Source organism: Coregonus clupeaformis, unplaced genomic scaffold (assembly GCF_020615455.1).
Source record: "Coregonus clupeaformis isolate EN_2021a unplaced genomic scaffold, ASM2061545v1 scaf0697, whole genome shotgun sequence".
Classification (NCBI taxonomy): Eukaryota; Metazoa; Chordata; class Actinopteri; order Salmoniformes; family Salmonidae; genus Coregonus; species Coregonus clupeaformis.
The window spans coordinates 117,800-140,264 of NW_025534152.1; the positions used below are offsets into that span (position 1 = coordinate 117,800).

Here is a 22,465-nt window from a genome sequence, read left to right on the forward strand (position 1 = left end):
CCTACCATTAAAATTATAGACTGATCATTTCTTTGTCAGTGGGCAAACGTACAAAATCAGCAGGGGATCAAATACTTTTCTCCCTCACTGTATGTTAGCACAGCTGAAAACTGTTGTGCTGATTAAAGAAGCAATAAAACTGGCCTTCTTGAGACTAGTTGAGTATCTGGAGCATCAGCAATTGTGTGTTTGATTACAGGCTCAAAATGGCCAGAAACAAATAACTTTCTTCTGAAACTCGTCAGTCTATTCTTGTTCTGAGAAATGAAGGCTATTCCATTTGAGAAATTGCCAAGAAACGGAAGATCTCGTACAACGCTGTGTACTACTCCCTTCACAGAACAGCGCAAACTGGCTCTAACCAGAATAGAAAGAGGAGTGGGAGGCCCCGGTGCACAACTGAGCAAGAGGACAAATACATTAGAGTGTCTAGCACCCCCACACCATAACACCTCCTCCTCCGTGCTTTACGGTGGGAACTACACATGCTACGATCATCCGTTCACCCACAAAGACACAAAGACACAGCGGTTGGAACCAATAATCTCCAATTTGGACTCCAGACCAATGGACACATTTCCACTGGTCTAATGTCCATTGCTCCTGTTTCTTGGCCCAAGCAGGTCTCTTCTTCTTATTGGTGTCCTTTAGTAGTGGTTTCTTTGCAGCAATTCAACCATGAAGGCCTGATTCACACAGTCCCTTCTGAACAGTTGATGTTGAGATGTGTCTGTGACTTGAACTCTGTGAAGCATTTATTTGGGCTGCAATTTCTGAGGCTGGTAACTCTACTGAACTTATCCTCTGCAGCAGAGGTAAGGTGATTGTTTTTGCGACTGCACTTAAAGAAACTTTCAAAGTTCTTGAAATGTTCCGTATTGACTGACCTTCATGTCTTAACGTAATGATGGACTGCCGTTTCTCTTTGCTTATTTGAGCTGTTCTTGCCATAATATGGACTTGGTCTTTTACCAAATAAGGCTATCTTCTGTATACCCCACCCCCCTACCTTGTCACAACACAACTGATTGGCTCAAACGCATTAAGAAGGAAAGAAATTCCACAAATTAACAAGGCACACCTGTTAATTGAAATGCATTCCAGGTGACTACCTCATGAAGCTGGTTGAGAGAATGCCAAGCATGTGCAAAGCTGTCATCAAGGCAAAGGGTGGCTTTTTGAAGAATCTCAAAAATATTTTGATTAAAACAAATTTGGCTACTACATTTTATTTTACCAGGCAAATCAGTTAAGAACAAATTATTATTTACAATGACGGCCTACCCCGGCGGCGCCCTATGGGACTTCCAATTACGGCCAGATTGTGATACAGCCTGTAATCAAACCAGGGTCTGTAGTGACGCATCTAGAACTGAGATGCAGTGCCTTAGACTGCTACGCCACTCGGGAGCACTACATGATTCCATATGTGTTATTTCATAGTTTTGATGCCTTCACTATTATTCTACAATGTAAACAATAGTACAAAAATAAGAAAAACCCTTGAATGAGTAAATGTGTCCAAACTTTTGACTTATAGTGTATATATATATTATAATTTTTACAAAAGTTGTGCACTGGGCCTTTACTAGTGTTAGCGGACCGATATAGATGTCTGTAGTGGGGGCAAAAAATTTTTTTGCAGCATCTCTGCTTTGGCAAGAAAGGTAGTTGTATAATTAAGAACAGTATCTTGCAGGTTTCAATAGTTGGAATTGTAAGAGTTGTTGCCCTCTCCTTTTCTCTTCTCTGTAATTGTCATTCTAATGGAACCCAGAAAGAGCAAAACCCTGTTCTCAAACATTTACATCAAAATGTGCAAAGTTATGGACAAAGATACAAAACATCCACATCAAATTAAATATTTTTTTTGATCAAATTTGTGCAGTATTAATTTATCATCCTTACAAACCACTTAACGTAAATGTACATTACTGTATTGTACATAGGCTGGTCATCTAGGTTTGTACCTGTAAACTTTCCATCACCATGAAGAAAAAAACATGCACAATACAGTAAATGAGTATATTGAGACATCAAGTGGTTTGTGATGAAGTGATGTGATGTGGCTCAATTAGTAGAGCATGGCGCTTGCGATGCTAGGGTTGTGGGTTTGATTCCCACGGGGGACCATTATGAAAATGTATGTGCTCACTACTTTCAGTTGCTCTGAATAAGAGTATCTACTAAAAAGGAATGAATACACCATTTCAGTTTCCACATAGAAATAAGTTGAATTAGCTAAGTATTTCAATAAACTGGTAAACATATATCAAGCAACTATTTTTATATTCCACAAGTATTATCAGATTAACTGTTTTGTACAGATAATTATCAGACTCAAGTTACAAATGCTGGGAAACACTTAAATACTACTTCACAGCACCCCCACCCCCAAACTACTTCCCACGGCTATGGATGCGCACACGTCGGTATTGATGCTATAAACAACCAACCCGTCAATGGGGCTGCCCAATTATTTTACCTTTCCTTTTGTTGTGCGTGGCCAGACTAAAAACCACAACTTGTATCACACAACCTTATCTACCGGCCTTACATGCCATTCCATATCTCCATCCTATCCCCAATATGCTCCTGTGTCCTTGTGCTATGCCCTTTTAGTTAGTTAATAAATACTCTGAACTGGAAACCTTGTCTTCAACTCCTCCTCATTGCAATATCACTCCTCAACCTAGCCTAAGATACAGTTGACTGTAGTCCTTTTCTTTGACATCACCGACACATTTTACTGCACCTTTGTTTTGCAATTTCTTTCACAGCCATGTGGGAGATAAGGACTGACTTTGCAATTGTCGACTCAAAGGCACTCCAAGAGCAGCAGTGACAAACGACAGTAGGCTATGACACAGGGTGTGGCTTTTCTGTGAATTTGGAGATGGAGGCGGATAGATCAGCATCTCATCATCTGTAATCGAGGAGCTGTTCTTGAAGTGTTCTTCTGCCAAGGCCTAGCTGTCCCTGTTCTCTAGGAACATGTGGGAAGCCTACATGAGCCATGATGAAATGTGTAATAGAACATAATTAGTGGGGGATAATGAGGCGATGCACAGCTGTGGGAAGTGAGAATAGCCCACATTTAATATCCTTTGGACTGCATTGCTACTGTTTACACAAATATATCCTCCATTCAATAGCACACACACACACACCATCCAGAGAATTAGACGTTTTCCATGATCATTCTATGGTTCTGTGGTTTCATGCACACATAGCCACACACATACCAGCACAGTATCAGGCCAAATTCAGATTACATTGTGTGTTGCTAAATGTGGTGTAAGAGTTCAATGTGTAGCACAGACTCAGTTCCCCTGGGCTGGTCTTGAGACAGTCATAAGACTCGATTACAACACAGACACCAGAGCTGGATGGACAGAGGAAACAGCTGCATAACTGATACTTCTTCTACAGCAAACTGTACACTGGGTTAGATATAGAGGACAATGTTCCAGTCACGTAAAATAGTCCAACAGATCTTTACACATCATCATTTTATTATAATAATTTGGTGGCTGCTTATATTTGTCATATACAAGTGTGTATTATACACATGTGGTTATTCTAAATGTGTTTTTTTGCATATCCTTCCCTCCCTGAGAAACCCTCGGAGAGTGGGGTCACGGCCAGGGTCTGTCATTATCAACGGCGACCCTGGAGCAATTACGGTTAAGTGCCTTGCTCAAGGGCACATCGACAAATGTTTCACCTTGTTGGCTGGGGGATTCGGCCTAGCGAGCTTTCGGTTACTGGTCCAACGCTCTAACCGCTAGGCTACCTTCCACTTTTGAGTGCGGACCCATCACACTTTTTTACTTATCTGGATTCACAGGTTTTATGCACCAATTGAACTTCTGGGAGAGGGCCATGGTCCATTTTAGATGTTTGAATTACAGGGGTGCCAGTGTACAGTATGTGTCAATGGGTGTTGGAACACTAATAACACATCAGGACATATTCTTACTAGCATCAGTATTATTAGTACTATCACTATCATTAGTAATATCTATGTTGGTCACCAGCCCACTATTTCTCAGGCTTGGGCACACCCAGTTACTGTAAACTGTGCACATGGCATCTGAATGACGTTATCCACATAAACCATTCCTCCCTAACCTATACTGCCCTCGTGTGTTGTCACGGGGTAGTACACTTGCAATAGAGACTATAATATAGGCCTACAGTATATGCCAAGTTCAAATCACATTTTATTTGCCACATGCGCCGAATACAACAGGTGTAGACTTAACAGGTGCAGAATTAAAAAGGAAATAGTTGCCAACATACACATGGGCCATCATCCAGCCATGGAAAAAATCCCTGTCTTGGGTATGAAACCTCCCTGTACTGTATGTAGCCCCTCTACCTTCCTGTATGAAACTCGCTCTCTATATGTATCATAGCCTACTACGGCCTCTCCCAAGAGGTCTAGGCCTTTGTGTCACAGTTGGTAGGGTGCTCGCCCTATGATTGCGCAGTTGCTGACTCGCTGGCAGGCTACATCATAGCTTGTGGTCTGTTTATACCAATGTCCCGTCAGAATCCTTAGTTGCGGTTGAAGCTAGCTACATCACAGCACTTGCTGTTTCCCCTTTATCATCATTACACTGGTGGCAGAAGTGGGATCCCCTTTTGGCATCTCAAGAGGAAGTGTTCCCTGTTTGCAGATTTCCCCTCAATTACTGGTTATTACTTGGTTACAATTGACCTATGGCATGTTTGGGAATAATGTTAGGCATGTCAGCAACACTTGTCTTTTTGCCCCTCTTCGCATCATTCGGTTCAAGCGACTTTATTCAATGAATGAGCAGGAACCAATCCTGATACAATAAATTGACGCATTGTTGATTTCAATTACGCCTATTTTTTTAACCACTCTGGACGTTTTTTCTAATTATATAGGAAGGCCCACTTGCTCTGATTGGTTTATTCTGAAACGTTTTTTGGTTATTCGGCGCGCAATTGGTTAGATTCTTGATAAGAAGGTGTGTCAGCAAAAAAATAAAAAATATAAAACTCATGTCTTTTAATTTATGTCACCGCAATTTTCTATTGCCACTTGGAGGATTGTAAACATGTTGTATTGCTAGCTAAACAGAAAGCAGATAGCCAAAACGTACGAGAGAGTTTCTGTATTCTGGCTGTATCATACAATTGCTTTGTTAACTGCATATTATATCAGCTGTTTATGTGGTCTGAATTTTTGCCAACGCAACTGAAGCTAGTTAGCCAGCTACTGTTAGCTGTCATAATCATCAACACAGCAAGAGACAGCAAGAAGACAATATAGCAATCGTTACTACAAAGCTGGCATTATGGCATCTTTGGCGGCGCACGAGCCGAGTTTAAGCCCAAATTCGATACCAGTCCTCACCGACGCTCTGATGCCCGCGAGCATTTTCGCTCCGGACCGAGGAGGTTGTGGAGATCATGACGCCGGGGTAGAGTGCTTCGAGGACGGCGACCTCTTCAACGGCGAGGCCGGGGATCTCGGCATTGACTTCACTAGCAAGGTAGCTAGCTAGGCTGCGCCAGCCGGGGCTGTGTTTATCATCAAATTGGCATTTATTATGCCTAAAGCTTGCTGTCATTCTGGCTGCTGTATTGCAAGCTAACTAAATTAGCTAGTTAGATTACCGATTGTGCCATATACTAATCAATCTAGCTGAGTGCCCAGCTTGCTTGAAAATTTATGTAGAATTGCATATCTAAAAGTGCAGATCTATATATTGTGACAGAAATGTGTGGTTTTAAATGTCATATACTGATAGACTCTGTCACCTTAAAGAGCTAGCTAGCTAGCATAGCAGATCAGATGTGGTTTGAATGGGTCTTGAATGTGTTATGGCTGATGTAACTGCTGGCTAGAGAGAGGACACTCCAGCAGCAGTGTGACTCACAAACCACAGCCATGGGCATGATTTTCTCTGGTTGATGAGTCCCCATACATACTGTGCCACCACTTGGCCTGATGAAACACAGGGCAATAGGGAAATAGTGTGTTGTTGACTGATTGGACAGTGTTACAGGAAACCCATCTCCCTTCACATTTGGCACCCATCCGTATCACGATCAGTATCAGCAGAGAGAGAAATAAACTAGAATAACTCTGATGTCAGACCTGAGCTGCTCCACCTGTACATAAAGATGCATTACATCTAGGACTTTTTGGTGTCAATACATAACAAATAGGCTAGATTAACTAGTGTGTGTGAGAGAGAGACTGTGTTTCAACCCTCTGAATCAATAACTCCTATAACTTGTATTGATCAGTCTGACTCTGAGGCCTGTGGTGATTGGTTCAGTGGTCTCTCCATACTTGTCCTTGAGGGGCGTGGGAAAGGAGACCGCTGTGTGTGTGTGATCTACAGCTGTTGAGTCACTATTATAACCCGACTAGAATCACTACTCTCGGCGGGTCTGACCTAGAGTATGTGGACAACTACAAATACCTAGGTGTCTGGTTAGACTGTAAACTCTCCTGACTCACATTAAGCATCTCCAATCAAAAGTTAGATCTAGAATCGGCTTCCTATTTCGCAACAAAGTCTACTTCACTCATGCTGCCAAACATGCCCTCGTAAAACTGACTATCCTACCGATCCTTGACTTTGGCGGTGTCATTTACAAAATAGCCTCCAACACTCTACTCAGCAAATTGGATGTAGTCTATCACAGTGCCATCCGTTTTGTCACCAAAGCCCCATATACTATCCACCATTGTGACCTGTACGCTCTTGTTGGCTGGCCCTCACTACATATTCGTCGCCAAACCCACTGGCTCCAGGTCATCTATAAATCACTGCTAGGCAAATCCCCGTCTTATCTTAGCTCACTGGTCACCATAGCAACACCCACCCGTAGTATGCGCTCCAGTGGGTATATCTCACTGGTCATCCCCAAAGCCAACACCTCCTTTGGCCGCCATTCCTTCCAGTTCTCTGCTGCCAATGATTGGAACGAACTGCAAAAATCTCTGAAGCTGGAGACTCTTATCTCCCCCACTAACTTTAAGCGTCAGTTGTCAGAGCAGCTTACCGATCACTGCACCTGTACACAGCCATTCTGAAAGTATCCCACCAAACTACCTCATCCCCATATTGTTATTTATTTTGCTAATTTGCACCCCAGTATCTCTATTTGCACATCATCTTTTGCACATGTATCATTCCAGTGTTAATACGAAATTGTAACCATTTTGCATTATGGCGTATTTATTGCCTTCATCCATAACTTACTACATTCGCACACACTGTATATATATTTTCTGTTGTATTTTTGACTTTATGTTTTGTTTACCCCATATGTAACTCTGTGTTGTTGTTTTTATCGCACTGCTTTGCTTTATCTTGGCCAGGTCGCAGTTGTAAATGAGAACTTGTTCTCAACTGGCTTACCTGGTTAAATAAAGGTTAAATAAAATAAAATAAATTATGAAACCACTGTGATGATTTCCAAATCTGCCATCAATATATGTCTCGAAAAAGCCAAAGAAGTCTACTTCTGATGCAACACTCGGCAACAGAAAGCTGTCAAGCAAGTTCACCTGCTTTTGATTGGGCGATATTCTTTTCCATGGCCGGGTGTTCTGGGTTGGTAGAGATTTCAGTTTAGGACCAATGGAATGGTCTTACATGTGCAAACCCCGCTCACCCGGGGCCCGAGTGATTCAAAACGAACTCGCCCACTGTTCGGCTTAATCTATTTTCACAAAAATAGTGGAACATCTAAACTCTAAATTGTTTTTATCACGGTTCCCTAAGCTGAGAACATTGTGTAGAGATCGATTTGGACTGAAAGCTTGTATTGTAAATCTACAGCCAAATCTGAGTACCCAGATAATCTATTTTCACAATAATGGTGTAGCATTCACAACTCTACCCAGATAGAGGAAAATACAAGATGAATAGGCCTATGGCTTTTGATAAGGTACAATTAAGCCTATATCAATGGAAATATGGCATATTATAGGATACCCAGGCCTACAAAAAAAAATAAAAATGTACATCAACCAAGCAGGAATCTAGATTGTATACATTTTCTGTCTCTCTCCTTCCCTCCCTCATCAGTTGGCCCTGGTCAGCCCTAATGGAGAGCAGTATGACTTGTTACTACGACAACTCCGGGAGAGGATGGACGAGGGTTGTGGGGAGACCATCTACGTTGTTGGGATGGGCTCAGGTAAGTCTCTCTCACTCACTCACTCACTCACTCACTTAATGAGTCTATATGCACTGATTTGCTCCTACCTTCACTAACACAGAATCAGTCACTCACTGTAGCGAGCGACAGTTTACACCGATAACCCCCCCCCACCATCTCTCTATCAGACGGAGGTGACTATGGTCTGGATGAGGGAGATATGGAGGCTTCTGTAGCCACGGTTCAGTCCCTGTGTGAGCAGACAGAGTCAGACCTGATCCTGCTGAGGGAACGAATCGAAGCGGGGGGGCAGGTACGCGACTACCTCATCCGCCGACGCGTAGGTGATCAAGACTTCCTGGAGGTCAGGTGAGTTGGGGAAGGGTCAGGGGTCAAAGACTGACTGGATCAACAATTAGACGTGTTTTAACATTAGACCTGAGCTGACTGGGCAAGGAGAAGCACGTCTCTCAAATGGAATTTAAATTCAAAAGAGCTTAAGGGGATGTTGACATAAAGGGGGGAAATCCAGTGTTGTCAAAGCAACACAGGAGCAATACTCTCTCTCTGTCTTCATCCCTCTTCTCTTTATCTTGATCTGTTGTTGTGTCCCAAATGTCAAGTCTCTCTCTCTCTCTCTCTCTCTCTCTCTCTCTCTCTCTCTCAGGGTAGCGGTGGTGGGTAACGTGGATGCAGGTAAGAGCACCCTGCTGGGGGTGTTGACCCACGGGGAACTGGACAACGGCAGGGGGTTCGCCCGCCAGAAACTCTTCAGACACAAACACGAGATGGAGAGTGGCAGGACCAGCAGTGTGGGCAACGACATCCTGGGCTTCGACCAGAAGGGACAGGTGAGGAGGGGCATATAGGTGACTTAGTGGTGACTTAAGGGTGACAGAGATTACGCTGGGATAACATTGACATGAGACTTGAGAGATGACAATGTAAGCCTGCTTCATTGATCATTTTATTCATTAATTGGTTTTATAGATGGAGAGATTAAGTTGTTGTTGTCGTTGTGTGTAACGACACAGTCTCTGTATCCTAGGTGGTGAATAAGCCAGACAGCCATGGGGGCAGTCTAGACTGGACTAAGATCTGTGAGAGGTCCTCTAAGGTCATCACCTTCATAGACCTGGCTGGACACGAGAAGTATCTCAAGACCACCGTGTTTGGAATGACTGGACACCTGCCTGACTTCTGCATGCTCATGGTGAGTGAGGGGGTAGTGTGAGTGAGGGGGTAGTGTGAGTGCTTTGGTGTGTTTGATGAGTTTACTATCCATCAACAGCACCACTGATGAATATTTCGCCATTTTCTTTTGCTCGCTCGCTCTCTCTCTCCCTCCTTCCACCCCCCCTCACTCTCGCTACCCCCCTCACTCTCTCTACCACCATTAATCTCTCTACCCCCTCTCGCTGTCTCTATCTCTCCTCTCCTCTCTCTAGGTGGGCAGTAATGCAGGTATCGTAGGGATGACCAAAGAGCATCTAGGCCTGGCCCTGGCCCTCAATGTGCCTGTGTTTGTAGTGGTCACCAAGATAGACATGTGTCCTGCCAACATCCTACAAGGTCAGGGTCTCTTTCTTTCTTTCTGGGTGCATCTCAAAAGTATAAATCTGCTTCCTTTTCTGGACTCCTTCCCCACATCTGCACTGATATGAAAGAATGATACAGGTGAAACCATATTCCATCTACCCACCATACTGCTTTCTCTCAGATTTAGTGTTCAGATGAGATGAGGAACCCCCCACCCCCCTTTCTTTGCCTCAATATTGACAGTCATCATCACAAAACCTGACTTTACTGGTTGTGTAATTGTAACAGAGACGTTAAAGCTGCTCCAGAGGTTACTAAAGTCCCCAGGCTGCAGAAAGATCCCTGTTCTGGTCCAAAACAAAGATGATGTCATCGTCACAGCCTCCAACTTCAGCTCCGAGAGGTAACGTTAAGGCACACACTTTGTAGTCAGAATCACACATATGCTCTTTATAAACTGTATTTTGCTTCAATTATAGGGGACCAAAATTCAGTGTGTGTGTGCGTCTTTCTGTAGGATGTGTCCAATCTTCCAGATCTCCAATGTGACAGGAGAGAACATGGACCTGCTGAAGATGTTCCTCAACTTGCTGTCTTCTAAAACCTCCTTCAGAGAAGACGAACCTGCAGAGTTCCAGATAGATGACACCTACTCAGTACCGGTTAGTCTCAATCTCTCACTCTCTCACTCACTCTCTCTCACTGACTCACACAGAGAGCAGCTACTACACATACATATTGACGCCACACACACCTCTCTAACCATGTTTACCTTCTCCGTCAGGGTGTAGGCACAGTCGTATCAGGGACTACTTTACGTGGATTGATACGTCTGAATGACACGATGCTGTTAGGCCCAGACCCATTGGGCAGTTTCCTCCCCATTGCGGTCAAATCTATCCACAGGAAGAGGATGCCAGTCAAGGAGGTGAGAGGTGGACAGACTGCCTCCTTCGCCCTCAAAAAGGTATGTTTTCTCTTTAGTGTCCCCTGCTGGAGTTGTTTGTTATTACATCACTTTTCTGACGCATTGATAGATTGAACTGAACGTGTTTTGCACTATAATAATAATAATATGCCATTTAGCAGACGCTTTTATCCAAAGCGACTTACAGTCATGCGTGCATACATTTTTGTGTATGGGTGGTCCCTGGGGATCGAACCCACTACCTTGGCGTTACAAGCGCCGTGCTCTACCAGCTGAGCTACAGAGGACCACTAAATACAAGTGAACGCCTCAAGTCTCTCTGTTTCTCATCTCATTGTTTCCCCCCTCCCTCTCTCTCCCTCCCTCCCTCCCTCCCTCTCTCTCCCTCCCTCCCTCCCTCTCTCTCCCTCCCTCCCTCTCTCTCCCTCCCTCTCTCTCCCTCCCTCCCTCCCTCTCTCTCCTCCCCTCCCTCCCTCTCTCTCTCCCCTCCTCCCTCCCTCTCTCTCCTCCCTCCCTCCCCCCTCTCTCTCTCTCCCTCCCTCTCTCTCTCTCCCTCCCTCTCCCCCTCTCTCCTTCCCCTCTCTCTCTCTCTCTCTCCTTCCCTCCCTCTCTCTCTCCTTCCCTCCCTCCCTCTCTCTCTCCTTCCCTCCCTCCTCTCTCCTTCCCTCCCTCCCTCTCTCTCTTCCCCCCCTCCCTCTCTCTCTTCCTCCCCCTCTCCCCCCCTCTCTCTCCTCCCCTCCTTCCCCCCTCTCTCTCCTCCCCTCCTTCCCCCCCCCCTCTCTCCTCCCCTCCCTCCCTCCCCTCCTCCTCCCCTCCTCCCCCCTCCCTCTCCTCCTCCCCCCCTCCCTCTCCTCCCCTCCTCCCCCCTCCCTCTCCTCCCCTCCTCCCTCTCCTCCCCCTCCTCCCCCCTCTCTCTCCTCCCCCCCCCCTCCCTCCTCCCTCTCCCTCCCCCCCCTCCCTCTCTCTCCCCCCCCTCCCTCCTCTCCCCCCTCCCTCCCTCTCTCCCCCCTCTCTCCCCCCTCCCTCCCTCTCTCTCCCCCTCCCTCCCTCTCTCCCCCTCCCTCCCTCCCTCCCTCTCCCTCCTCCCTCCCTCCCTCCCTCCCTCTCCCTCCTCCCTCCCTCCTCTCTCTCTCTCCCTCCCTCCCTCTCTCTCCCTCCCTCCCTCTCTCTCCTCCCTCCTCCCTCTCTCTCTCCCTCCTCCTCCTCTCTCTCTCTCCCTCTCCTCCCTCCCTCCCTCCCTCCCTCTCTCCCCCTCCCCTCCTCCTCCCTCCCTCCCTTCTCTCCCTCCCTCCCTCTCTCTCCCTCCCTCTCTTCTCCCTCCTCTCTCCTCCCTCCCTCCTCCCTCTCTCCCTCCCTCCCTCTCCCTCTCTCCTCTCTCCCTCCCTCCCTCCCTTCTCCTCCCTCTCTCCCTCCTCTCTCCCTCCCTCTCTCTCTCCTCTCCCTCTCTCCTTCCCTCTCTCTCTCTCTCTCCTCTCCCTCCCTCCCTCTCTCCTTCCCTCCCTCCCTCTCTCTCTCCTTCCCTCCCTCTCTCTCCCTCCCTCCCTCCCTCTCTCTCTCCCCTTCCCCCCTTCCCCTCCCTCTCTCTTCCCCCCTCTCTCTCCTCCCCTCCTTTCCCCCCTCTCTCCTCCCCCCTCTCTCTCCTCCCTCTCCCTCCTCCCCCCCCTCTCTCCTCCCCCTCCCTCCCCCCTCCTCCCCTCCTCCCCTCCTCCCCCCTCCCTCTCCTCCCCTCCCCTCCCTCTCCTCCCCTCCCTCCCTCTCCTCCTCCCCCCTCCCCCCCCCCCTCCTCCCCTCCTCCCTCCCCTCCCCTCCCTCCCCCCTCCCTCTCCCTCCCCCCCTCCCTCTCCTCCCCTCCCTCCCCCCCTCTCTCCTTCCCCCCTCCCCCCTCTCTCTCCCTCCCCCTCCCTCCCTCCCTCCCCCTCTCCCCCTCCCTCCTCTCTCTCTTCCCCCTCCCTCCTCTCTCCCCCTCCCTCCCTCTTTCCCCCTCCCTCCCTCTTCTCTCCCTCTCTCTCTTCCTCCCTCCCTCCCTCTCTCCCCCCCTCCCTCCCTCTCTCCCCCCTCCCTCCCTCTCTCCCCCCCCTCCCTCCCTCTCTCCCCATCTCCTCCCTCTTTCCTCCCTCCCTCCCTCCTTCCCCCCTCCTCCCTCTCTCTCTCCCCCATCCCTCCTCTCTCTCTCCCCCCTCCCTCCCTCTTTCCCCTCCTCCCTCCCTCTCTCTCTTCCCCCCTCCCTCCCTCTCTCTCTTCCCCCCCTCCCTCCCTCTCTCTCTTCCCCCCCCTCCCTCCTCTCTCTCTTCCCCCCTCCCTCCCTCTCTCTCTTCTCCCCTCTCTCCCTCCCTCCCTCCTCTCTCCTCCCCCTCCCCTCCCTCTCTCCTCCCCTCCCTCCCTCTCTCCCTCTCTCCCTCCCTCCCTCCCTCCTCTCCCCTCCCTCCCTTCCCTCTCCTCCCTCCCTCCCTCTCTCCTCCCCTCCTCTCCTCTCTCCTCCCTCCCTCCCTCTCTCCTCCCCCCCTCCCTCCCTCTCTCCTCCTCCCTCCCTCTCTCCCCCCTCCCCCCCCTCCCCCCTCCCTCACTCTCTCCTCCCTCCCTCCTCCCTCCCTCCCCTCCCTCCCTCTCTCCTCCCCCCTCCCTCCCTCTCTCCCTCCCACCCCTCCCTCCCTCTCTCCTCCCTCCCTCCCCCTCCCTCCCTCTCTCTCCCTCCCTCCCTCTCCTCCCTCCCTCCCTCTCTCCCTCCCTCCTCTCTCCTCTCCCTCCCTCTCTCCTCCCCCCTCCTTCCCTCTCTCCTCCCTCCCTCCCTCCCCTCTCCTCCCCCCCTCCCTCCCTCTCTCCTCCCCCCCCTCCCCTCCTCCTCCCCCCTCTCCCCTCTCTCCTCCCCCTCCCTCCCCTCTCTCCTCCCCCTCCCCTCCTCCCTCCTCCCCTCTCCCTCCCTCCCCCTCCCTCCCTCGTCCCCCCCCCTCCTCTCCCTCCCTCTCTCCTCCTTCCCTCCCTCCCCTCCCCCCCTCCCCCCCCCTTCCCTCCCTCCTTCTCCTCCCTCCCTCTCCTCCTCCCTCCCTCCCTCCCTCTCTCCTTCCTCCTCTCCCTCTCCCCCTCCCTCTCTCTCTCCTTCCTCCCTCTCTCTCCTCTCCTTCCTCCCTCTCTCTCTCCTTCCCTCCCTCTCTCTCTCCTTCCCTCCCTCTCTCCTTCCCTCCCTCTCTACTTCCCTCTCTCCCTCCCTCCCTCTCCCATCTCTCCCTCCCCCTCTCCCTTCTTTCCCTCCCTCTCTCCTTCCCTCTCTCCCTCTCTCCTCCCCTCCCTCTCCCCCTCCTTCCCTCTCTCCCTCTCTCCTCCTCCCTCCCTCTCTCCTTCCCTCCCTCCTTCCTCCCCCCTCCCTCTCTCCTCCCCTCCCTCCTCTCTTCCTCCCTCTCTCCCTCCCTCTCTCCCTCCCTCCCTCTCTCCTTCCCCTCCCTCCCTATCTCCTTCCCTCCCTCCCTCTCTCCTTCCCTCCCTCCCCTCTCCTTCCCCTCCTCTCTACTTCCCTCCCTCCCTCCCTCTCTCTCTCTCCCTTCCCTCCTTCCCTCCTCTCTCCTTCCCTCCCTCTCTCCTCCTCTCTCCTCCTCCCCTCCTCTCCCTCTCTCTCCTCCCTCCCTCTCTCTCTCCTCCCTCCTCCCTCCCTCCTCCTCCCCTCCCTCCCTCCTCCCCCTCCCTCCCTCTCTCCTCCCTCCTCCCTCTCCCTCCCTCCCTCTCTCCTTCCCTCCCTCTCTCCCTCCCTCCCTCCTTCCTCCCCCTCCCTCTCTCCTCCCTCCCTCCCTCTCTCTCTCCCTCCTCTCTCCCTCCCCTCTCTCCCACCTCCTTCCCTCTCTCCTTCCCTCCCTCCCTATCTCCTTCCCCTCCCTCCCTCCTCTCTCCTTCCTCTCCCTCCTCTCTCCTTCCTCTCCCTCCCTCCCCCTCTCCTTCCCTCCCTCCCTCTCTCTCTCTCTCCTTCCCTCCTTCCCTCCCTCTCTCCTTCCCTCCCTCTCTCCCTCTCTCCTTCCCTCCCTCTCTCCTCCCTCTCTCCTCCCTTCCCTCTCTCCTCCCCTCCCTCCCTCTCTCCTCCCCTCCCTCCCCTCCCTCTCTCCTCCCCCTCCCTCCCTCTGCTCCCTCCCTCCTCTCCCTCCCTCCCTCTTCCCTCTCCTCCTCTCCCCCTCCTCCCTCTCTTCCTCTCTCTCCCCTCTCTCCCTCCCTCACTCTCTCCTCCCTCTCTCCCCCTCCTTCCCTCCCTCTCTCCTTCCCTCCCTCCTCTCTCTCCTCCCCTCCCTCCCTCTCTCCTCCCCTCCCTCCCTCTCTCCTCCCCTCCTCCCTCTCTCCTCCCTCCCCCTCCTCCCTCTCCCCTCCCTCCCCTCCCTCCCTCCTCCTCCTCTCCTCCCTCCCTCCTCCCTCCCTCCCTCCCTCCTCCCTCCTCCCTCCCTCCCCCTTCTTCCTTCCTCTCCCTCCCTCCCTCACTTCCCTCCCTCCCTCCTTCCCTCCCTCCCACTTCCCTCCCTCCCTCCTTCCCTCCCTCCCTCCACTCCTCCCTCTCTCTTCCCCCTCCTCTCTCCTTCCCCCCTCCCTCTCTCCCTCTCTCCTTCCCTCCCTCTCTCCTTCCTCCCTCTCCTCACTTCCCTCCCTCCCTCCCTCCCTCCTTCCCTCTCTCCCTCCCTCCCTCTCTCCCTCTCTCCCTCCCTCTCTCCTTCCCTCCCTCCTATCTCCTTCCTCCCTCCCTCTCTCCTTCCTCCCTCCCTCTCTCCTTCCCCTCCTCTCTACTTCCCTCCCCCCTCCTCTCTCTCTCTCCTTCCCTCCTTCCCTCCTCTCTTCCTTCCCACTCCCTCTCTCCTCCCTCTCTCCTCCTCCCTCTCTCTGCCTCCCTCCCTCCCTCCCTCCTCTCTCTCCTCCTCCCTCTCTCTCTCCTCCCCTCCTCCTCCCTCCTCCCCTCCCTCCTCCCTCCCTCCTCCTCCCTCCCTCCCTCCCTCCCTCCCTCCCTCCCTCCCCTCCCTCTCTCCCTCCCTCCCTCTCTCCCTCTCTCTCCTTCCCTCTCTCTTTCCCTCCCTCTCTCTCCTTCCCTCCCTCTCTCTCCTTCCCTTCCCTCTCTACTTCCCTCCTCTCTCCTCTTCCCTCTCTACTTCCTCTCTCCTTCCCTCCCTCCCTCTCTCTCCTTCACTCTCTCCCTCTCTACTTCCCCCCCTCTCTACTTCCCTCTCTCCTCTCTCCTTCCCTCTCTCCTTCCCTCCCTCCCTCCTCTCTCTCCTTCCTCCCTCCTCTCTCTCTCTTCCCTCCCTCTCTCCTTCCCTCCCTCTCTACTTCCCTCCTCCCCTCTCTCCTTCCCTCTCTCCTTCCCTCCCTCCTCCCTCCCTCTCTCCTTCCCTCCCTCCCTCTCTCCTTCCCTCCCTCCCTCTCTCTCCTTCCCTCCTCCCCCTCCCTCTCTCTCTCCTTCCCTCCCTCTCTCTCTCTCTCCTTCCCTCCCTCTCTCTCTCTCCCTTCCCTCCCTCTCTCTCTCTCCTTTCCCTCCCTCTCTCTCTCCTTCCCTCCCTCTCTCTCCTCTCCCTCCCCCTCTCTCTCTCCTTCCTCTCCTTCCCTCCCTCTCTCCTTCCCTCCCTCTCTACTTCCCTCCCTCCCTCTCTCCCTCCCTCTCTCCCTCTCTCCCTACCCCTCTCTCCCTCTTTCCCTCTCTCCCCTCTTTCCCTCCCTCTCTCCTTCCCTCCTCTCTCCTTCCTCCCTCTCTCCTTCCCTCTCTCCCCTCTCTCCTCCCCCTCCTCCCTCTCTCCTCCCCTCCCTCCCTCTCTCCCCCCCTCCCTCTCTCCCTCCTCCCTCCCTCCCTCTCCTCTCTCCCCTCCCCCTCCTCCCCTCCCTCCCTCTCTCTCCTCCCCTCCTCTCTCTCCCTCCCTCTCTCTCCCTCCCTCTCTCCCTCCCTCTCTCCCTCCCTCCCTCTCTCTCTCCTCCCTCCTCTCTCTCTCCCTCCCTCCCTCCCTCCCTCCCTCCTCCCTCTCCTCCCTCCCTCTCCCTCTCTCCCTCCCTCTCTCCTCTCTCCTTCCCTCCCTCTCTCTCTCCCTCCTTCCCTCCCTCCCTCTCTCCTCTCCCTCCCTCCCTCTCTCTCTCCTTCCCTCCCTCCCTCTCTCTCTCCCCCCTCCCTCTCTCTCTTCCCCCCCTCCCTCCCTCTCTCTCCTCCCTCCCTCCCCTCTCTCCCTCCTCCCCTCCTTCCCCCTCTCTCCCTCCCCTCCCTCCCTCCCTCTCTCCCTCCTCCTCCTCCTCCTCCCTCCCTCTCCTCCTCCCCCCCTCCCTCTCCTCCCCTCCTCCCCTCCTCCCTCCTCCTCTCCCTCCTCCCTCTCTCCCCTCCTCCCTCCCCTCTCTCTCCTTCCCCCTCTCCCTCCCTCCCTCTCTCCCTCCCCTCTCCCTCCCTCCCTCTCTCCCTCCCCTCCCTCCCTCTCTCCCTCTCCTCCTCCCTCTCTCCCCTCTCTCTCCCTCCCTCCCTCCCTCTCTCCCCCCTCCCTCCCTCTCTCCCCCTCTCTCCCTCCCTCCCTCCCTCTCTCCCTTCCCTCCCTCCCTCTCTCCTCTCCTCCCTCCCTCTCTCTCTCTCTCCCTCCCTCCCTCCCTCTCCCTCCCTCCCTCCTCTCTCCCTCCTCCTCTCTCCTCTCTCCCTCTCCCTTCCCTCCCTCTCTCCCTCTCTCCCTCCCTCCCTCCCTCCCTCCCTCTCTCTCTCTCCCTCCCTCTCCCTCCCTCTCTCCCCCTCCCTCCCTCTCTCTCCCTCCCTCCCTCTCTCCTCCCTCCCTCCCTCCCTCCTCTCTCTCTCTCCTCTCCCTCCCTCTCTCCTCCCTCCCTCTCTCTCTCTCCTCCCTCTCCTCCCTCTCTCTCTCCCTCCCTCCCTCCCTCTCTCTCTCTCCTCCCTCTCTCTCCCTCCCTCTCCTCCTCTCTCTCTCTCTCTCTCTCCCTCCCTCCTCCTCCTCTCTCCCTCTCTCTCTCCCTCCCTCCCTCCTCTCTCTCCTTCCCTCCCTCTCTCTCTCTCTCCCTCCCTCCCTCTCTCTCTTCCTCCCTCCCTCTCTCTCTTCCCCCCTCTCTCTCTCCCCTCCCTCCCTCTCTCCTTCCCTCCCCTCTCTCTCCTTCCCTCCCTTCCCCCTCTCTCTCCTTCATCCTCCCCCTCCCTCTCCTCCTCCCCTCCTCTCCTCCTCCCTCTCCTCCCTCCCCTCTCTCCCTCCATCCATCCTCCCCTCCCTCCCTCTCCTCCCTCCCCCTCTCCCTCTCCTCCTCTCCTCCCTCCCCTCCCTCTCCTCTCCTTCCTCCCTCCCTCCCTCCTTCCCCTTTCCCTCCCTCCCCCCCTCCCTCCCTCCCTCCCTCTCCCCCTCCCTCCCTCTCTCCTCCCTCCCTCCCCTCTCCCTCCCTCTCTCCCCCTCCCTCCCTCTCTCTTCCCTCCCTCCCTCCTCTCCCCCTCTCCCTCCTTCCCTCCCTCTCTCCTTCCCTCCCTCCCCCTCTCTCCCCTTCCCTCCCTCTCTCCCCCTCCCTCCCTCTCTCTCCTCTCTCCCTTCCCTCCCTCTTTTCCCCCTCCCTCCCTCCTTCCCCTCCCTTCCCTCCTCTCTCCCCCTCCTCCCTCTCTCTCCTTCCCTCTCCTCTCTTCCCCCTCCCTCCCTCTTTCCCTCCTCCCTCCCTCTCTCTCTCCCTCCCTCCCTCCTTCTCTCTTCCCTCCCTCCCTCTCTCTCTTCCCCCCTCCTCCCTCTCTCTCTTCCCCCTCCCTCCCTCTCTCTCTTCCCCCCTTCCCCCCCTCCTCCCTCCCTCCCTCCCTCCCTTCTCCCTCCCTCCCTCCCTCTCTCCCTCCCCTCCCTCCCTCCCTCCCCCTCCTCCCCTCCCTCCCTCCCCTCCTCCTCTCCCTCCCTCTCTCCTTCCTCCCTCCTCCCTCTCTCCCTCCCTCTCTCCCTCTCTCCTTCTCTTTCCTCCCTCCCTCCCTCTCTCCCTCCCTCCCTCTCTCCCTCCTCCCTCCTCCTCCCTCCCTCCCTCCTCCCTCCCTCTCTCCTCCCTCCTCCCTCTCTCCTCCCCCCCCTCCCTCCTCTCTCCTCCCCCTCCCTCCCTCCCTCTCCCTCCCTCCCTCCCTCTCCCTCCTCCCTCCTCCTCCCTCCCTCTCTCCTCCCCTTCCCTCCCTCTCCCTCCCTCCTCCCTCCCTCTCTCCTTCCCTCCCCCTCCCTCCCTCTCTCCTCCCCCCTCCCTCTCTCCTCCCCCCTCCCTCCCTCCTCCTCCCCTCTCTCCCTCTCTCCTCCCCCCCTCCCTCCCTCCCTCCTCCCCCCTCCCTCCCTCCCCCTCCCTCCCTCTCCCCCCTCTCCCTCGTCCCCCTCTCTTCTTCATAACCCTCCCTACCCCCCTTCCCTCCTCCCTCCCACCTTCCCTCCCTCCCCCACCCTTCACTCCATCCCTCCCTCCCCTTCCCTCCCTCCCCTCATACTCCCTCTCCCCTCCCTCCTTCTCAGATCAAGCGTTCGTCCATAAGGAAAGGCATGGTGATGGTGTCCCCCAGGTTAAACCCACAGGCATCATGGGAGTTTATGGCTGAGATCCTGGTTCTGCACCACCCAACTACGATATCACCCCGCTACCAGGCCATGGGTGAGACTCTCTCTCTCTCTCACACACACACACACACAGCTGTCTCATGTTTGACTATATGGCTTTCCTTCTCTCGCCATCCCTCTTTCTCCCCCTCCGCAGTGCACTGTGGCAGCATCAGGCAGACAGCCACCATCCTGACCATGAACAGAGACTGTCTACGAACAGGGGACAAGGCATCGGTCCACTTCCGCTTCATCAAGACCCCCGAGTACCTCCACACAGACCAGAGACTGGTGTTCAGAGAGGGACGCACCAAGGCTGTGGGCACCATCACCAAGGTCAGGGTTTATGAATGGTTGTAAAGGGTTTATGAAGGATCATGTGCAGGAAGACCCCAGAGTTCCTCCACATAGACCAGAGAGTAGACTGGTGTTCAGAGGGACGCACCAAGGCTGTGGGTATCATCACCAAGATCAGGGCTTATGAATGGTTCTGAATGGTTTACGAAAGGTCATAAAGACACCAGAGTACCTGCATGCAGAGTACTTCCCTCATGCCTTACTCTTATTGGTGGGTGTTTACAGCTGCTGCAGTCGACCAATAACCTGCCGTCGAACTTCAAACCCCCGCAAATCAAAATGCAGTCTACGAAAAAGGCCCCGTACCGCAGAGAGGATGGAGCCATGCCAGCCAATGAGGACGAAGCGAGCACAGCCCGACCAGACAGTCCGCACCAATCACAACAACCGGTGAGAGAGCGAGGAGGAAGTGAAGGAAGGATGTAAACGGATTGAAAGGATGGATGGATGAAGGGAGTGGAGGAGATGGTTAGATGGCGGGTCGAGTCATGAAAGTAATAGTTTCAGGGCAGTTGAATAGGTTTAAGTGTGTGTGGCACGTAAGCTTTCCTCTTGCCTTACTGCTTCTAGAACGTTCTCTTCTGTAGCAGTCTTTGTCTGATCTGCCTAACACCTCTCCTTTCCTCTTCTCCTCTTCATCATGTTTTCACACCCTACTGTTTCCTTCCTTTTCATTGATATTCTCATTTACTGATTACTCCACCTGCCACCCTGTCTCTTTTCTTCTCACCCTCTTTCATTCACTCCATTCTTTTCAATTTCCACTTTTTCATTTGCTCTTCATCCTCTTCTTTGTGCATTACATCGTTACTACGTCCTTGATTTGCCCTCCATTCTTCTCTCTCTCCTCCACTCTCTCTCTGTGTTGTTGCTTTGCTTGCTTCCTCAGACAGAGGGGGAGGAGGACCCTCAGAGTAATGAGGGGAACAAAGAGAACAAGGTAAACAGATAAACAAACAGAGCAAGATAAACAAAAGGGAACCAGACAGGTAAACAGATAAACAAAAGAGAATTAGGTCAAATTAGTTGTATGTAACAATTGAGGCGGGGGAAATGAGTCTTGTCCGTTAACTTCTGTAAATATCCTGAAACAATGCATGCCTCAACTGCTGTGAACCAAACATAGGAATCTTCTAGAGATGTGTACACAGCATGTAGTTTAGTTTGATAACATCAGTCTCTGCTGGAAGTGATTTTGAATGCTAACCTCATTTTGAATCCAGTTGTTTCTATGTTCTCCATCTGTCTGATTGTGATCTGTTCTCACCAGCCAAAGTCAGGAGGAGGGAGCAGGAGACGAGGAGGACAGAGACATAAAGGCAAATCAAACCAGAGCAGCTCCACCACAGCAGCCCCGTCATCAACAGGCACAGGAGGTTCCTAAACTACACCCCTCTCAGACCCCAAACTACAGTACTTCCTCCATCCACCTGTTTCAGCAGAACCCCCCCCCCAAAACTACCCTTCCCCTCTCCCTCTTCAACAACTATCCCCCGTTGTAACCCCTCAGCAGAAGAATGTGTTCCTAAATGGCCTCTTCCCCTCCATCCCTACCTCTCTCCCTCTGTACCACCCTGCTATCTATCGCCTTAACAAGTGTCTTTGTCACTCACACCAGAGAAAAGTCTTAAGAGGGACTAGGTGAAAAGCAGCTCCCGAAGTAAACACACAGCTCTGTGCTTGTAGATGGTTAACTCTGCCTCCTCTCATCTTAACTCAATCGCGCCGATTAGTTTAGAAAGCATCCTTATTATATTTACAGTGTATGAACCTGATATGCCTTCCTTTTATTGGGTCTATGGTGAGAATGACTGTAATACTGTGTATACTTCATCATGAGCCCAAAGCCACAACATGAGCAGCTATTCCCTTACAGTAGAGTAACCCAGCTCCATGCAATATAGCTCATCATTGTTTCACAGGCATACTAGTAAGTGTTTCTCTCATTTCCTACTATTTACCACTAGGATCCCCAATATGACATAATGACGCATGTTTTCTATTATTTTTTCATATTTAATTTTATACAGAAGGAATGGAAGGAAGGAAGGTCACAACTGACATAGTGAATGGTACATTTTAGCAGGCCTTCATTGAGTGAAATATTGTAGATAATAAAATATTCCCTCAAACATCTTATTGGCCATTTATGGCCATCAGTGAAACCAAAAGGAAACCCATGGTTTGTCTGAATATCCATCACACACTGGCCCTTTCTCATTTGGGGAAAAAGTCAGTCCTCTCTCCTCCATGGCCCGGAAACCGATAAGTGGTTGAGGAGTGTCAATTCGTTAGTAGGCGAAATGGAAAAGTGTAATCCCCTACTCGATAGCCACCTTTCATCAAGGACAGTCATGTGTATCGTACTCTTATCGGAAGAGTTTAGAACTCTGCCACACCCCCTGTGAATCAGCTAGTTTTGAAGGAGAAAAACTTGCACTTTTAAAACAATGCTACTTATAGATAAAACGATAATGTCTTGCACAACTAACTTAATTTATTTGATCACTTTACACTTATTTTGGGATCCACTCCTGTAAACGTCATTTGCCTGAGTGGAGGAGTCATTTCATACAAGCACATTTTCGTCCATGTTCCCTCTCCTCGATTACCTTTGATCTTTTTCAAAAGGAGGCGAGAGGAGTTGAGCAAATCCAATTGAGAAAAGGCCACTTGTCCTCTCCAAAACAAAATCTTCCATTTACACTGAATATCTAGGGTTTATTTAAGAATATAATTTACACTTGATCCTCTCACTTAAACAGTTGCTATTGATTGTAATAATAATAGTTGCAGTGCTAGCTGTAGCCTAAGGAGCTGTTTGGACCATCACTGTTTACGTAGTTGTGGAATTCAACAGTTTGCCTCTGACATTCACCAATAAAAGACAGGCATTATTGATCTTCTCTATTGTGATTGGTCAACTGTTGTGTACGTGAAATATGAAGTGTATATTTCACCAACAGAGTGA

General features: G+C 52.2%; 1 protein-coding gene across 2 annotated transcripts; it reads left to right on the plus strand.

Annotated features, from left to right (window-relative positions):
* Window positions 1–5,044: 5,044 nt before the first annotated feature.
* On the plus strand, window positions 5,045–22,400 carry LOC121568826 (GTP-binding protein 1). Of its 2 annotated transcripts, XM_045216379.1 has the most exons (14): window positions 5,045–5,531; window positions 8,088–8,199; window positions 8,349–8,529; window positions 8,828–9,011; window positions 9,209–9,373; window positions 9,609–9,732; window positions 9,988–10,102; window positions 10,217–10,361; window positions 10,484–10,666; window positions 19,057–19,192; window positions 19,295–19,473; window positions 19,720–19,884; window positions 20,384–20,434; window positions 20,765–22,400. In XM_045216379.1, the coding sequence occupies exons 1-14, from the start codon at window positions 5,334–5,336 to the stop codon at window positions 20,876–20,878; spliced, it is 2,052 nt and encodes a 683-aa protein (XP_045072314.1). In that variant the 5' UTR covers window positions 5,045–5,333; the 3' UTR covers window positions 20,879–22,400. The 2 variants fall into 2 exon arrangements, with proteins under 2 accessions (XP_045072314.1, XP_045072315.1); XM_045216380.1 differs by lacking the exon at window positions 20,384–20,434 and having other exon boundaries at window positions 5,046–5,531.
* Window positions 22,401–22,465: the final 65 nt, after the last annotated feature.